Here is a 15837-nt window from a genome sequence, read left to right as displayed (position 1 = left end):
GTCACCGGAACCGGGGTTCGAACACAACCGGAGGGAAACACGCGGGGGACCAGGAGGAACGCGTGTCGGAAGGTAACCGGAAGCCGGAGGACGCTCATTGGACGGTACGGGCCCAGTCTCGGTTCGTGGTCCGTGCGTAGTTCCTGTCCAGAAGTCCCTCTTGTATCCGTAGCGTAGCAGGAAGCAACCTCGGACTCCGTTTCCCCCTCACCGCACAGTTCTCAGTCTTTTGACCGCCCCACCGCAAAAACAGGAAAGTTCTCATATCAACCGTCCACCGACCGCACCGTCCACCGTCTCCGACACCGTTTCCGTTACCGTCTATACCATCGAAAGTAACGTCCGGTGGTTCTCGCTGTCGGGGACCCCCCCCTAGTCCCTGCCTACCGCCCTCCAGTACCGTACCGCACCGTCTACCGCTCACCGCTCGCCGTCCGGTTCAGCAAAAAGGGCAGCAACAGGGACTCGTCCCTTTCCGTCCCCGTCACCGTCTTCCGTCCAAGCCCCCGGTACCGCAACCGTCCCTGAGTAACTATCGCCCGTTCGGACGAGTCACCGCTGAGTCTCCCTGTCTGATTCGCCCTGTTACGTCCCCCTACCGCTACCTGAGAACCAGCTCCGGACCTTGACCAGTCGGGAACCTCATCCCACCTCGCTCACTACATACCCTGTCCCGATCCTTATTTCCGCTCGCCGCGGTTAGGTTCTCGATAGACGTTACAACGTTCGCACACATTTTCCTTAGTTACCCCTCTTGTTCAGGATGCGCATTGCTCGCTTCGGAGCTTGCGTTGATGCCGGGTTGCAAGGATGAAAGTACGGCCGCGCTCACAAAGCCGACCGTCCCCACCCGGGATAGTGAAGGATGGTACTACAGCTACCCTACCCTCGTCGATGAAAATTCCGGATCTTCGGTGAGCATGCACGGACATTCGGTATGATTAGCCTCTGCTCATGGTTAGCTCCATAGACACCGAGTAGCGACATCATGGAGGAGGTCAGAGTGTTCGAAGCGATGCCTTCGCAGTCCCGCGTCGAACTGGCTGAGTCAAGTGACAAAGCAAGGGAGTCCAGTGAGCAGGTTGAGGCCAATCATGACCCGACGGAGCCCCGTGAGTGTGGAGAATCCAGCAAAGACTGTCAGGTTCGCGTCTACAGTGAAAACATCGCCAGCCAGCACGTCATGTCGCCAGACTTCCCACGTATCATTCAGCTGTCCTCCCATCCGTGGGACTCGCTGTCCACTGCACCAAGGCCTGTGACCGCACACGATCAGAAGCAAACTACAGCACATAGACACCCGATGGCACCCGCGGTCGAGGTAGGCCTTAGATCATCGCGCACTCCTATCCTACTCACAGTTTTCCCAGCTACTATGCGGTCGCCTTTCCCAAGCAGCCCATGCTAGGCTCACGAGGGTGGAGGACGCCTCCATACGACTCGGTGTCATCGTCCTTCGTGGCATCACGGGCTTGCGGGGCATCCATCCAATGCTCCCCAAGGCGGTTCCCTTGTTCCTGGCAGGTGTGTGCGTCTTAGCTTATCGCTGGTGGTCATCAGCGGACGTTACGGTTATCCCGGTACCTCATGCGGAGCACCCAGTTTGGGAATGGGCCCTCGAAAGAACGGAGCCATGATGTGGACCAGGCCGTTATCAACCTCGGTTACAGTATTATTATCTGTCTGTATCACGTACATCACATCAATGATCCTTATTTCAAGTCCATCAATCTTGTGAGCGATCAGCGTCCGCCGTCTAGCGTCCCCACACTTCTTGCTTCCTCCCCCCCCTCCCGGAAGGCTGAGTCGGCTTGCCATGAGGCCGAAGTTACTGTGCACCTGTTCAAAATGTCGCCTCCGAGTCTGCACGTACGACAGGGAAGAAACATTTGGCTGCCTAGTCGTCTCCAGGACCCGCAATAAGCATGCCATCAGGGATCAAGTGCGACAGAAGCTCGATGTCGATGAGGTCGAGGAAGCCATCTCTAGCACAATACTCCTCTCCGCGGGGACCCAACCTCTCTCTCGTCTTGGTTCGGGGACCTTACCTGTCCGTCAGCGGGACTCTCAACGTGGGCGGGGCGAGCAGCCCAGTGCAGCGGCCACGGCAGATGATGGCGTAAGTTTTTCACTTCCTATCCACTCACACATGTGATCTGAGTAATCGGTGTAGTCCTACACTTCATCGAGCGACGATGAAGACGTGCATCGCGTACAAAGCTCAGCATCCACTGCCAAGGTATGTACTGATGCCAAAGCTGAGTTCTATCCACTCAGCTACCTCGACAGGTCCCTCCACGCTATATCGATGAGGATCAGCTTGCTGGTGCAGTACGCATTCGCGAGCGATTATTGGGCGACTTCACCAGCACCATGGATCGACTATGTGCTACTGTTCCGCACGGCTTCAGGTTGACTTTTCCCGTGGAGCCCCAGACCCTCGCCGATCCTGCTCCGGAGCCTAGAGAAACGGCGTTCATCTCCCTGCACAGAAACCTGGCGGTACATCGAGGAGGACGTACGCCCACTGGATCATCACTACGATATGGATCAACGTCGATTAAGCCTCCTGCGCCAACTGCGGGAACAGCTTATGCGGATCGAGAAGCTGAAGGCGAGGGCTTGGAGCAAGCGTATCGTCGAGCACGTCATACGCACCCAACTTGGCCAGGACAACGGTCGAGGTCCTGTTCGCCGGAGCCTTGGTGCGTTGAACGTCATCAATACAGTGTCTGGACACTGACAATGACTCAGATGCTTCTCGATGGGAGTACGCCAGGACCGCGGAACACTTCGTCCTCGCTATATTGATCATGACCACTGTTTTTCATTCTCTTGTGGCTACCTCACGGGATCATAGTCATTACATCCTGACGACGTTTCAAGCCGTCCTGTTTGGGGCGTTCATGTGGTGCAACAGTCAACTCGGTTATCCCCCGAGGCTTATCCCTGCGCAAACCGACGTACTACATTCCATTCCCGAAGACATTAGAGCTACCATCAAGAAGCTAGGTCTCGAACCCAAGATCAGCCGGTATGCCTGTTGTCCTGATTGCTTTGCGACATATGCCCCCGATCCTTCGCGACCCAACGATCCATATCCCCGTACCTGTACATATCAAGAGACGGATAAGCCCGTCTGTGGAGCGCCCCTCGTCTACAGGCAGGAGCATGTTGCTGCGCATGGACGTGGCAACACCCGCGTCAGCTACGACCCTTTCCTCGTGTACCCATACCACTCTGTCGAGTCGTGGATCGGCGATATGCTCCTCAGACCGGGCTTCGCAGAGACCATGAGAAGGGCCTGGAACCCCCCTCCTCGTCCTCGCTGGACAAATATCTTTCATGCGCCTGCACTGCGGACGTTCTTGGGACCCGATGGCAAGACGCTGTTCTCCGAGCAACCCGATGCTGCTATCCACCTCGTTTTCAGCCTCTTCATCGACTGGTTCAACCCCTTCGGCAATAAGAAGGGTGGAAAATCACAGTCTGTCGGGGCCATCTACATGGTGTGTATGAACCTGCCCGACAACATTCGTTACAAACCGGAAAACATCTGTCTGGTGGCCATTATACCGGGACCTAAGGAGCCACAGGTACATCAGCTCAATCATCTCCTGCGACCTCTCGTCGACGAGCTCTTGGTCCTTTGGAACCGCGGCGTTCTCTACACCATCGAAGAGGCGTCCATCGCCGCCCAATCCTACCTTGTCCGTGCTGCCGTCATCCCTCTTGTATGCGACATCCCTGCTTTGCGTAAAGCTGCGGGGTTTGCTGGCCACATGGCCTCGAATTTCTGCTCGTTTTGCAAGCTCCGGAAAAAGTCTATCAATGACCTCGATCGTTTGAAGTGGGGTCGTCTTACGTGGGAGGAACATCTTCTTTACGCTGCACAGTGGCGAGACGCACCCACGGAGTCCGAGCGCACCAAGATCTTCGACGCTCACGGTATCAGATGGAGCGAACTCTTACGTCTTGTGTATTGGGATCCGACACAGTTTGCCGTGGTCGATGCGATGCACAACCTCTTCCTCGGAGAGTTCCGACATCACTGCCGGGAGGTCTGGGGAATCGACGTCAAAGACAAGGATTCCGATTCGACGAAGGTCGCTCCACACACTCCTGAGCAACAGCGTGCGAACCTTGCTCGAGTCTACGATGCCCTGCAGAAACAGTCCAAGAGTGCCTTTGGCAAGATTCGCAAGGGGTACGTCGTTGCGGTCGCTGAAGTCAACGGCATCCTCCCCGCTGGAGGTACTGTTGTGAAAGCGTCGTATGTCACCGCCTTGCTAGATTGGGTATGTCACGTAGTGCGAGACCATCTGTCGATATTGAAGTTTTCGCAGGTCAAAGATCGTCATGTCGTCATCAATCTACCACCAGTACTGGATGAGCCAACCACCGACTTCCACCTCGCCAAGGGTCCTTACGACATCTCAAAGTACCGGGTCTTGGACCAAGCAACCATGAACATCGTTCGAGAAGACATCGCGGCGACATACTTCCCTTCCTGAATGGAGCGACCACCGAAGAATTTCGGGAGTCCATCTCACAGCAAGCTGAAGGCAGACCAATGGCGAACAGTGTGCTCTGTGAGCCTCACGATTACTTTATGTCGTCTGTGGGGCTCGCCGAACGCCTCAGAGAAGCACCAGCAGTTGCTCGACAACTTCATCTCTCTGGTTTGCGCCGTGGACCTCGCTACCCGGCGCTCCATGGATCCCGCCCGTGCTGAGCGGTTTGATACCTATATGCTTCATTATCTGCAGTCTCTTCGGTCTCTATTTGGCCATCAACTCGTGCCTAATCATCATCTATCGTTACATCTGCGCGAGTGTCTCATGCTGTTCGGGCCAGTTCACGCATGGTGGGCGTTCCCTTTCGAACGTTATAACGGTCTTCTTCAGAGACTTAATACGAACAAGAGATCCGGTGAGTGTCTATGTGCTGATTTCCCTTTTCACCGAGGCTCTAATGCTCAACGGCATGCAGACAAGATGGCGATGACCTTCCTGCGGTACTTTTACATTGGTTCGACACTTCGGTGGCTCGTGAGGACGACATCTTGGCCGAAGTCCAGCTATTTCCGCGCAATGATGGACGCCTTCAAGAAGGCGATCATGAGCACCCGGCCTGCCACCGGCGTCCAAGCAGCCGACTTCGTCCCGTTCGCACATGAATCGGACGAGGCCCGAGTTGTAGTGCCCGAGTATGACGAGAAGAAGGAGACCAAGCTCCAGGCATCGTTATACGACGCATTCCTCCGTCTCGTCTCATCTACCGCAACTCCCTTCTCATCCATGTATGGGCTCCACACCCGAACCGCTGCCCCACCGCTCAATGACTGCATAAACTTGATCAAGAACCTCACCCGCGATGGTTTGAAGTTCGCGACACGCAAGGGTGGTCTACGTGATTCCTTCGTCCTCTTCAAGATTGCACAGTCTAGGGACGACAATTTCCTCCACGCAGGGCAGATTTCCGAGATTTTCCTCCACGGACGCATGGTTAACGGGAGTATCGTGATGGAGCCCTTCCTTGTTCTAGACGAGTTCTGCAGTCTGGATGAAGCGCATGCCTCTCTTGACCCGTATCGACGCTTCTCAGACCTTGGCACTCGAGTGTTCTACAATAAGTTCCACTCGAATCCACGAGTGGTGCAGCTCGAGGACGTCAAGTGTCACTTCGCAGCGCTCTTCTGTGACGTGGATGGTATAGATCAAGAATGCGTCGTCGTACGTTCTCTCGACAGAGTAAGTGCCTCAGTAATGCCTCGCCCAGTCCCCCATCTCCAGGCTAACACTGAATCAAGGATTGAACATGTGTCGACTTCTATCCCCGCCCCGCTCGTGCATGATCTTCTCAGAGCATGATATGTCCTCAACGTCCAACCACATCGTCCCCGTACCCGTCACTTTGCTTCAATATGCCCCACAGTCCCTTCCTCGTGTCTCGCAGTTCACTGTGCACATGACTGCACCACACTGCCCCACTCTCGTCCATGCTACTCTGCGCTGCTCCGCTCGAGTCATGTGCACGACTCACAACACGGGCTCTTCACAGCCGCCCCCGATCTTCTGTTCTCCTCTCCGTTCTTACGCGTTCCTCTTATCTGCAGGTACGTCGTTTGCTGACCGCTCTTCCTCCGAGCGCACTGACAATATCCCAGCAATTCTGAACTACGCACATGTTTTCTACGGCGGCTTCATCAAGGGACGTAACTTCACACAATATCGCGACGCGTTCCTTGAAGTCCTCGGCGATCTTGCGCGATACTGGAGGCGGTTAGCGCATCAATCGAGGAACACACACCTCAGGAAAGCTCACCGCCTCCGCAGTGGCGAAGAATACCCTTGCATCCAAAAATATCCCACGAGCCTCTTCTCCCAATCCCTCTGTCACTGCCCTCCCCATCCCATGCAATTTCTCCAAATCGACAACAGTCTCCGGCCCTCACAAGCAGAGATGCCAGTGGTTCCGGGCCCTATCGCTGGTGCTACCGTTTTCCAGATACGCAACATTTCATTCGTCGGCTTTGCGATCACGCTGAATTCGGGAAAGCTACAGCATATTCTCGAACTGCTGTACCGCGACGAGGACCTACGTAGCGTCTAACACTTCGTGAAGAGGTATGTAATGAGGATCTGTGTTCAACGTATGCTCATACTACGGACCGACTGCAGCGTGGTCACTCTGCACCCCCTTCTCTACTGCATGGGAGTCTGTCCTCGGCGTGTGGTTACCACCTGCGCGGGCCCGCCGGCAGGCACCCTATGCTTGTCCCATATACCTTTGCATCTGCCTCCGCAGAATGCTTTTCATGAACATCCAGCTGGACGACTTCAAGCGCTTCCTCGGGCGCCTCCAGGAGATGTTGCAGATCGACGGTGAGTCTCACAAGTGTATGATAATTCCCGGTTTCTGAGGTTTGACCAATGTCTAGCAGAAGGCGATCATGGTGGCCCTCATCAACGTCGTCTTGCTGCTTGGTGCTGCGTCGCGTCGCTCTCGTTCGCACTGGTCTGCGCTGCTCCTGTCCTGTCCTGTCCTGTCCACGAATCCCCATGGCGGGCGCCTCGCAGCCGTCCCGCATCTTCTGTTCTCCTCTCCCTTCTCACCGATCTGCCCCACATTCCTCTCACATCTCCCTTGCGCAGTTCTGCACCGTTCTGCACCACATTCATTGGATAATATAAAGGTGCCACGTGATGCCACGCGACCCTTTGTTCATTTCATGTTTTGTGCTCCCCAGCTTCCGCGCTTCTCCTTTCCTCATACCATATCCTTGTGCCACACGCTCCCATACTCCCATTCCATCCATGGCCGTGTACGAGTATGTAATGCGGCTTCCTCCTCCCGAGCTTGCATGTCTGACGTACGTATGCTTCGCAGGAAAGCGAAGATTCTCTTCTCCCTGAAAGGCGCGAAAGTCAAGCTCAGTGGCGACAGATACGAAGGAATTGCAAGTGTTCAGATAGTGGAATGCTCTCCAGCGATCAGTATGTGGTCGCTGTTGTGTCCTTCACTCTACCCTTCTAATGGATGTCATAATTAGGCATGCTGCTGGTCATACCGGCTATTCCGGAAGGCATCGTCGACATGATCTCCATTACAGATCAGGCCCAACTTAAATCTGACCAGGTGTGTATCTCGAAACATACTCGTCATATTATTGCAGCCTCAGACGACATTGGTTTCAGACGACCTGTGCTGTTGAGATCGCTCTCACGCGAACAGGCGCAGTAGTTCATGAGCCCGTGTTTACGGTCACCGTGCAGCTTCAGGAGCCAATCGTCTTCTGGGAGTTCATGGCCATATACACCACGGCCATGCTCAAATACGGCAACCACCAGGTCGCGATCGACGATCTGCTAACTGAAATCATCAACGACGAGGAGTCTGAACTCAAGGACGAGGATGAGTCTGAGGAGTCAGAGGCCGATGACCCAGACCACTTCGAGGCGATCAACGATTCGGCCTAGTCGTACATATCTGGTGGTCCCATCTCGTCCACACCGTATCGTTCTACGTCCATCCCACCCTGCTCCAGTCCCATCTCGTCCGCGCCGCACCGCTCTGCTCCAGTCCCATTCCGTCCGCGCCGCGCCGCGCTGCTCCAGTCCCATCCCGTCCGCGCCCATCCACGCCGCATTCTCATCGCGTTGTCCTCGTCCACACCGCTATTGTCCGCACCGTAACTTCACGCCGTTCCGATCCCCGTACAGTCCAGATCGCACAGTATCACGCTTGTATGATATGTGTATACCCTGATCCCCTCCACACTTCTGCTCTTGTCTGCTGCTGTCTGCAGACGTCCGCTCCTCCCACCACCAGCCATTTTGTGGCGCTTAGATACCAGATAAGATTGCGCTAAGCATCGCGTCATTCCATGACGTTTGTGGCCGCAATATCGGCCGGTCGACAACGAGTCCTTTATGAGTCCTGTATGATACCTTTTGTCCCGTCGAACTCGCGGTCAGGGAGGGATACCACGCGGTCGACTTTTGGACCGTCCAAAACGTGGCAGACAAGTTACCTTCGGCACCGCCTTGGGTTGGTCCAAAAGGAAACCACGTGGCCGCTCATTGATGTTACCTTTTGACTGGTCAGAAATGCAGCCGAAAGTCAAACCACCCCTTTCAGCCCGTCCGAAATGCGGCCGTATATGCGACCAGAAACGGCCCGACAGCCGTCCAATTGTCTTTCTACGGGACTGTCCCACATTGTAACATTTGGCCAGGCCCATAGTCGAGACAACAGGCGACTTTTGGACCGAGACATTTTCCGGCCGAAAGTCGGCCGCTTAGGTAACCTCGTCTGGCCAATGGGAGGCCACTTTCGGCCCGGCCGAAAAGCGGATATGCCTGTCGTGACAGCGCTGCAGGACTGTATTGCCGAGCACCTCATGTTCATGAAGGTGAGCACAACTATTTCATTGATGTCCTGCCGTCCCCCTCTTCCGTCTACTGGCGCACTATCTGCGCCATTTGTTCTTACTCTTGAGACCGTAAGGTTGGCAACCTTTACCATCACACCCGGGTCGCTCGCATTCTTGTTCTGTTCACCGTCAACAGCGACCTTGAACGAGGTATCGACGTCCCAAGCCGGCTACTGGAAGGAGAAGTCAAGTCCGCTGCTCCGTATTCCACGCGCGGGACATATCACCATCGGACAGAGCTTCTCTTCTTGCTGCTCGACGCGGTCCAGCGAGGAGCTTGTCCGCCGTGAACGAACGCGCATGGACGGCTGGTTGGTGCACAGGGGCGAAGCGACGAGTATCTGCAGCACGCTCTGCACAAGCGATACTTGTCGTTTCGTTTTCATACGTCTGTTGCTACCCGACTGGTCGAGTACACGCAGGGCTGGAAGGCTGAATACGTCCATGACAAGTTGGCGGACCTGGGCAGAGGCCCTAGTGCATGCGAGTATCTGTCCATTCCCATTCCATCCAGTCACCCCTCGTCCTCCGCTCTGTATTGATGATGAAGCGCGGCTGGATGTGTACGCGGAAGGCTTCACTCCCCGTCCTTCGCTCTTGGAGAGCCAGGCTGTCAATCAGACCGCGTCGGTCGCGGTGTTCTGTCCACCTGCCCCTCCGATTAAGTGAGTCCTCAGAGCCCCGAGCCGATTGCTGGAAAGAGAGGACAAGCTGTCAGTCCCTTTCTTCCACGCGGTGGAATACCGTGCGCAGACAGTCTCGTCTCGCCGCTGCCGACGCCCCGTGAACGGCGGAAGCCAAACGCCAAACGACAATTCCTGTTGACACCCACCGGGTCCGAGCTGTGAAGTCAATTGCATGTGCGGTTGGCTTCGCTCGGTACCGTCGTCTGCTAGTCTCGCTTGGATGCGAGGGGACGTCTGTCTCTGTCCCGGGTCCGGCCGATTGGCTTCATTTAGTGGACGAGCGTGATGATACCTGGTAAGAGCAGGGCAGCGAGGCCGGTATCTGCTATTCCTGCGATGGCTTGAAGACGGGTTCGATCGGGATGCATCCTCTTCTGACTCGCACTCTTTCTCGTTCGAATGCTGACGTCCTCTTCTCCCGACAGGATGATGAAATTGTCGTACTCATGCAGATACCCGGTCACGTAGACCTCTACCTCGTGCGTACACGCTTGTATTTTAGATACATTCGCTCACCTCCTACAGGGCTACTGCGAGGGCGTCGTAGGGAACTTCCACGGCGACGCGGTCCGCTTTCACGGCCGCCTCAAAAAGCCTGTGCTCACGAAGCGGCAGTCGACAGCCTCACCCCATCGTCTTCGCAGAGTGCGTTCACCGTCTCCGCACGTGACGCGCCTTCCCCGGCCATCCGCGACTTGTCATCTCCCGTCTTTCTATCGCCGCGCGAGGTCCCATCGCCTGTCGTCGCGCGCGAAGTTCCTCCGCCACAGGTGGCCGCTCCCCAGATGGAGCCCAGCCTCTCCTCGTCCAGCAGCATCACCATTGTCGCTGCGCCCCTGTCCCCGCTATCTCCACACCCGGAGCGTTCGATGAGCCACGAGTCCCAGGCAATGTCGCTCTCCTCCATTCCGATCACGCCCGCGGACGACGGTGTCGACGCAGCGTCGATCGCGTCCGCCACAGACCCGTTGGACACGACTTCGCTCGTTCCGCCCATCCGGCTCGAGGAGATCGCGAAGCAGCTGAGCAGCGACAGCCCCATCGAGCACTTCCACTCGCCCGACCCGACGACGTTGCGCTTCCCGCCGGGCGACCGCGACTCGAGCGTGTACTCGGACGACGACTCAGTGCCGAACCCGCGTATCTCCGTCGCGTCCTCGGACAACGGCGGGGTCAACATTGGGCTGTCGCTCCTGCAGGGCTTGGGCGGGGGTGACGACTCGGACAGCGACGAGGAGCAGTTTGCGGCGATTCGGCGGGTGCAGTCGCCCGAGTCGACGCTCGAACTCCCGGTCTCGATGAGCGCGGGCTCCGAGTCTCATTACTCCGAGTCTCCCAACGACACGACCCAGTTTGCCCTTGTTGCGCCTGTAGAGGGACCTCGCGAGCCTGTCAGCGCACGCTCCGAGTCGCAGTACTCCGAGTCACCCCGGAGCGCAACACAGCCACTCGACCCGCCACTAACCTCTCAATCCGAGCGCTCCGAGTCCAACTACTCCGACTCTCCTGTGAGCACCCGCGCACCCCTCCCTCCAGCCGCAGACCCCTCAGCGCGCCCGGAGTCCGAGTACGACTTTGGGGAGGACTGGGAAGGCGCAGATGACATCTACGACCAATACCGGTACTCCCAGTACTCGATGGCGTCGTGGATGTCACGGATGTCCAAGGGTTCGATGCACACGATCGGCTCGGTGAGTTGGGACCCGCCGCCCGTGCCTACGCCCGCAGAACGCCCTAGCATCGAGTCGAACCGGGAACGGAAGGGCTCGAAGGGCAAGATCCCGTCGAGACTTGCGGAGTCGACGACGCAGGCGGACGTGGAGGCGACTGCGGACGTGGACGAGGAAGCGTCCTCGTCACTGAGCAAGATGCAAAAGAACCGTCCGGCGCCGCTGACGTTTAGGAAGGAGTCGGAGCCTTCGCCGCTGCTGCACGCGACGTTTGGGAGTCCGCAGGCGTCCCCGACTGCGCCGTCTGCGACGTCGGGGTCGTTCGCTTCCCCGACGCTCGTGGACCCTGTTTACCCAATGAACGCTGGAGCGGCGACGAACAACCGGAAGCGCCGTGAGGATGAGGAGGATAGCGAGGACGAGGACGAGCAGAGTCGTCGTTCCAGGCAGGAGCTCGCTGTCCCTGGGCGCGACAATGGCATGCCGATGTCCGCGATGTCGCAGGCGGCTGAGATCGTCAACGGGCACCTTCCTGCTGCTCAGCAGTCGCCTCCGCCCACTCCGGCTATTCCTCCGCTATCTCCACGCTCTGCCGAGTCTTCTGCTGCGCTCGAGAAGCGGAGGCTTGCCGTTGCTAATGCGGACCCGACCGACGAGCCCCCTTACAGCTCCTCCGCGACGCCCGTAGCCAGTGCATCCGCCTCGACCTCAGCATCGGCCTCGCACGCGCCCACGCCCACTACTTCGCCTCCCCCTGGGAACCCCGTCGTCATGCCCCCTCCCGGACACCCGACGCACCCGACCGCACGTCCCATCGACCCGAACCGTCAACCTGTCCACCCAATGATGCGCCAATCCCTCTTTATGCCCCACCCCGGCGCACCCAAGCCCGCAGTCGCGTCCCTAGGGCCCATGTACGGCCGCCCGAACCAGCCAGCCCCGAACCAGCCGTTCCCGCCACACGTCGGCCCTCCCACGACGTGCAAATGCAGATTCTATAGGTCAGGACATGCACGGGAAATTCGTGGGGAGTCTCTCATTTCCTGGCTTTTTGGCTTAAGCGCCCTCGAAAACAAAGGAAATGATAGACTCCCCACGAATTCCGATGCATGTCCTGACCTATAGAATCTGCATTTGCACGTCGTGTCCGCCCGGGTCTCTCCATCAAGTCCTCGGCATGGCGTTTCAAGCACGGCGCGAAGGCCGGCCTGCCCCGCCGACGATCTACCGCCGGTTCGGGTACGACCTCTTGATGTCGCTTGGTCCGGTCCCGATCACGTTCAGCACGGAGCCGCAGAACAACATCCCCGCGAATAGAGCGATGCGCCCGCCGATGCGCCAGGAACGGTGAGCGCGGGCCCGAGTCGAGTGGGGAGCCCCGCTTCGTTGTTGAGCACGCGGACGGTGGACCCGACTGGGAGGAGGAGCGCGACTTCGCCGCCGCTGAGAGGCCCGTCGCCGCTGCAGGGCCCCTCGGCGGCCCCGTTGCAGATCGACCAGATGTTGGCGGATGTGAATGCGAATGCGGGGAGGGGAGCGAGCCCGGGGCCGGGTCTTGGTCAGAGAGGCACGAGTCCTGCACCGGTTGGGAATCAACCGATACAGAGGGCAAACTTTACGCCGCAGGTTGGAGCGACGAGGCCGAGGTCGAGGTCGGTTTCTGGTGTGTCGGGTGGGGATTTGAGTATTCGGACGCAGGTGTTGGATGAGGGCAGGTACGTGGTAACTTACCCCTTGGCTTTCTCTTCTGCTGACCGTTTCAACACATCGTGCGCGGTTTGTTCATTCGTGGATCCACTAAACATGTTCACAGCCGAGACGATTCTGCTGCTAGTCTTTCTTCGAGTCCGCTCTCACCACCGCTCTCGCCAATCCGCCCTCTCCAGATCACGACGAAGCGTTCCAATTATGCTGTGGCTACGACAACGATTGCGCCTACCAACGTGCATTCACCGCAACGTGCGACGGTGTCTCACTCCCCGACAGTGTTGCGTGGGCTACATGCGCCGTCGCCGCTCTCACAGAACGTACACACCGCTGGACCTGCAGGAGGACCTGGAGCCACGCCGCCCGTACGTTCCCCTCCCCCTCGCGCGTCCACGAACCCGCTCCCAGGCTCAGCTTCGTCTCCTCCGACAGCGGAGCCTGTCGCTCCAGTTGCGCAAGTCGTTCGCGCGTTATCTCTAGACCAGGCGGCCGCATCTTCGTCCCCGTCCGGGTCGCCATCTTTGAGTGCGAATGGGTTGGGAGGTGCAGGTGTGAGTGCGAATGGGCTTGGCTCGCCGAGGATGATGCAGAGCCCGCTGGCGACGCTCCCAGAGAGCCTCGCGTTGAACGCGAGTGCTAGTCCGCCGTCGTCTCCTCGGTCAGCGAAGGGCTTCCCGCCTTCGTCGCCAAGATCGGCGCTTAACTTCCCGCCCCCGTCATCCCCTAGGGTACTTCGTCATAGTCGATCTGCTGTTCTGCCAACGACGAGTGCGAGTTCTTCGCGAACGTCTACGTCTGATCGGATCTCGTTGCTACGGTCGCGAACGGCTTCGCAGTCCCAATCAGAAGCGGACTCGCGGCCGTCGGTCGACTCTGTGCTGTCGGCGTCGGAGCGGGTCGTATCCCCAACAGGCTTCAATGAAGCCAACCGCTCGTCCGCAGCATCTCCGTCGACGCCAACGTCTGCATCTGCTGAGAGCGGTACACTCGGCCTCCGGATCAGCAAGCGCAGCACGCGGCCAGCAGTAGCCCCACTTCGGGTGGTCACGAGCAATCAGTCGCAATCAGGACACAGTGCTTCGATCCACAGCCCAACGCTCAGCGTGACGACCGCGGCGAGCGAGTACACCATGGATGGCGAGAAGGACACCGTGCAGGTGCAGGACACGGACTTTGAACTCGTCAAGCCGACGCTCCCGCTCTCTCCGTTCGGAGGCAGCTTCGAGAGCCTGCCAAGTCCGGGGCTGGGAAGCCACCTCCGCGCGGACAGCCCCGCGTTGTCGACGCTCTCGGGCGGATCGAGTCTGCGGCATCAAGGCTTCGGAGATGCATCCACATCTGCATCCGCGTCCACGTCAACGCCGTCCCCGCGCGATACCAGGTCGCCCAAGGAGACCAAGGAGTCTGTCGAGGCGCACCGCCAGCGCGAGCTGCGCTGGGTGTCCGCGATCTCGTCCATCCCGGCGTCACAGGCGCGCAAGAGCAAGAAGGTGCGCAAGATGGTGCTGGACGGCGTGCCCGCGAGCGTGCGCTACCAGGTCTGGGCGACGCTCACGGACAGCAAGGGCAAGCGCATGGACGGGCTGTACCAGAAGCTCGCGCAGAGGGACAAGGTGGCGGCGTGGCCGGAGATTGAGCGCGATGTGAGAGAGGGGTTCGATGGGATGCCGATGGCGCGCGATGGGTCGCTCGGGAAGCTGCTTCAGGTGTACCTTTGCATGGTTCCGGACATCCAGTACTCGAGAGGTGCGTTGTGTTCTTGGTGGCTGACCGCATCGAGGCTGAGCTCGTTCTTTAGGTCTGGTGATGATCGCTGGACAGCTGCTTCTTCAGTCACCGGAAGAGGACGCGTTCTGGACGTTCGTGTCGCTCATGGACACGCATCTTCGGCCGTACTTCTCGAACAACAGCGTGCAGCTTGAAGTCGATGCCACGCTTTTCGCTCGCGCGCTGGAGAACAACGACGCAGCGTCGGCCAATAAGGTCTTTGGAGACATGGATATCCCGCCAGTTGTTGTATGTAAAGCATGGTAGGCCCTTTTCTGTCCGTTAGTGTGAGGTACCTAGGCTGACTTGTCCGTCAGGTTCACCACTGTATTCGCTGATGCCCTTCCATCCGAGTACCTCGTCCGCTTGTGGGACGTATTCTTATTCGAAGGTCAGTACACATGCGTACGCGCGACACAATATGCAATCTGACGTGAATTTCAGGTGTCACGTTCCTGTTCCGAGCTGGCTTGGCTCTCTTCTCCTGCGCGCGGCGCGTCTTCCTGCAGTCTACGTCACCAGATGCTGTACTTGATGCGCTATCTCGGCCTCCGCCCGGTGTCCTCCCTCCCAGTCCGGACGCGTTCATCGAGCTCGCGTTCTCGATGAAGCTCAAGGACGACGACATCCGGAAGCAACGGAACAAGCTCGAGGCACAGGTGAAGCGTCGGACAGCGCAGACCCGGGCGTCGCCCATCTCGCCAGCGACTCCGCAGACGATCTCTCTCCCTAAAAACGGCATCTAACGTAGAGTCTCTCCATTCATATGTCCCCTTTCTAAAGGTTCCTTCATGTTCATATCGACTTCAACCTCTTCTATTCGCACATACATCCATATGGCTCCGCATCCCTTCGTCGTCCATCATGCATCCGTAATTATCCAAGCACGCACGCACCATGCACATACACATGTATTCACTCCATCCTAGGCCTCCCATCCATCATCATCATCCACTCCCGCTGTGACCTCTCGCTCTGCTGTGCACTCGCATCTCTGCATTCATCTGCCCATTGACCTGTTTGTGCGTAACATACCATACCTCGAGGTTATTTGTCGCATTCTATATCC

The 15837-nt window shown here is 57.9% G+C and overlaps 6 protein-coding genes across 6 annotated transcripts; all 6 read left to right on the top strand.

Annotated features, from left to right (window-relative positions):
• Positions 1-2786: 2786 nt before the first annotated feature.
• Positions 2787-3047, top strand: L226DRAFT_440630 (uncharacterized protein; the record flags this gene model as incomplete). The annotated part of the gene is made up of 1 exon (XM_067674815.1): positions 2787-3047. A coding segment is annotated over one exon (261 nt), but the record flags the coding sequence as incomplete, so codon positions are not given.
• A 459-nt stretch (positions 3048-3506) lies between these two features.
• On the top strand, positions 3507-4311 carry L226DRAFT_548599 (uncharacterized protein; the record flags this gene model as incomplete). Its single annotated transcript, XM_067682610.1, has 2 exons — positions 3507-4076; positions 4294-4311. 2 exons carry the CDS (start codon positions 3507-3509, stop codon positions 4309-4311), a joined length of 588 nt encoding a protein of 195 aa, XP_067528917.1.
• A 2500-nt stretch (positions 4312-6811) lies between these two features.
• On the top strand, positions 6812-7982 carry L226DRAFT_576511 (uncharacterized protein; the record flags this gene model as incomplete). Its single annotated transcript, XM_067685369.1, has 6 exons — positions 6812-6887; positions 6947-7010; positions 7253-7333; positions 7393-7499; positions 7556-7641; positions 7701-7982. The coding sequence occupies 6 exons, from the start codon at positions 6812-6814 to the stop codon at positions 7980-7982; spliced, it is 696 nt and encodes a 231-aa protein (XP_067528916.1).
• Positions 7983-8860: 878 nt separating this feature from the next.
• L226DRAFT_473630 (uncharacterized protein) lies at positions 8861-10497 on the top strand (the record flags this gene model as incomplete). The annotated part of the gene is made up of 3 exons (XM_067676532.1): positions 8861-8917; positions 10050-10103; positions 10150-10497. The coding sequence occupies 3 exons, from the start codon at positions 8861-8863 to the stop codon at positions 10495-10497; spliced, it is 459 nt and encodes a 152-aa protein (XP_067528915.1).
• Positions 10265-12615, top strand: L226DRAFT_347131 (uncharacterized protein). The gene has a single exon (XM_067674119.1). The coding sequence runs from the start codon at positions 10410-10412 to the stop codon at positions 12417-12419; it is 2010 nt and encodes a 669-aa protein (XP_067528914.1). The 5' UTR covers positions 10265-10409; the 3' UTR covers positions 12420-12615.
• A 1516-nt stretch (positions 12616-14131) lies between these two features.
• Positions 14132-15514, top strand: L226DRAFT_473648 (RabGAP/TBC; the record flags this gene model as incomplete). Its single annotated transcript, XM_067676533.1, has 4 exons — positions 14132-14747; positions 14800-15031; positions 15086-15159; positions 15213-15514. 4 exons carry the CDS (start codon positions 14132-14134, stop codon positions 15512-15514), a joined length of 1224 nt encoding a protein of 407 aa, XP_067528913.1.
• Between the last annotated feature and the right edge of the window lie 323 nt (positions 15515-15837).

Source organism: Lentinus tigrinus (genome assembly GCF_003813185.1).
Source record: "Lentinus tigrinus ALCF2SS1-7 unplaced genomic scaffold L226scaffold_66, whole genome shotgun sequence".
NCBI classification, from domain to species: Eukaryota; Fungi; Basidiomycota; class Agaricomycetes; order Polyporales; family Polyporaceae; genus Lentinus; species Lentinus tigrinus.
This window is presented reverse-complemented; position numbering and strand designations above follow the sequence as displayed.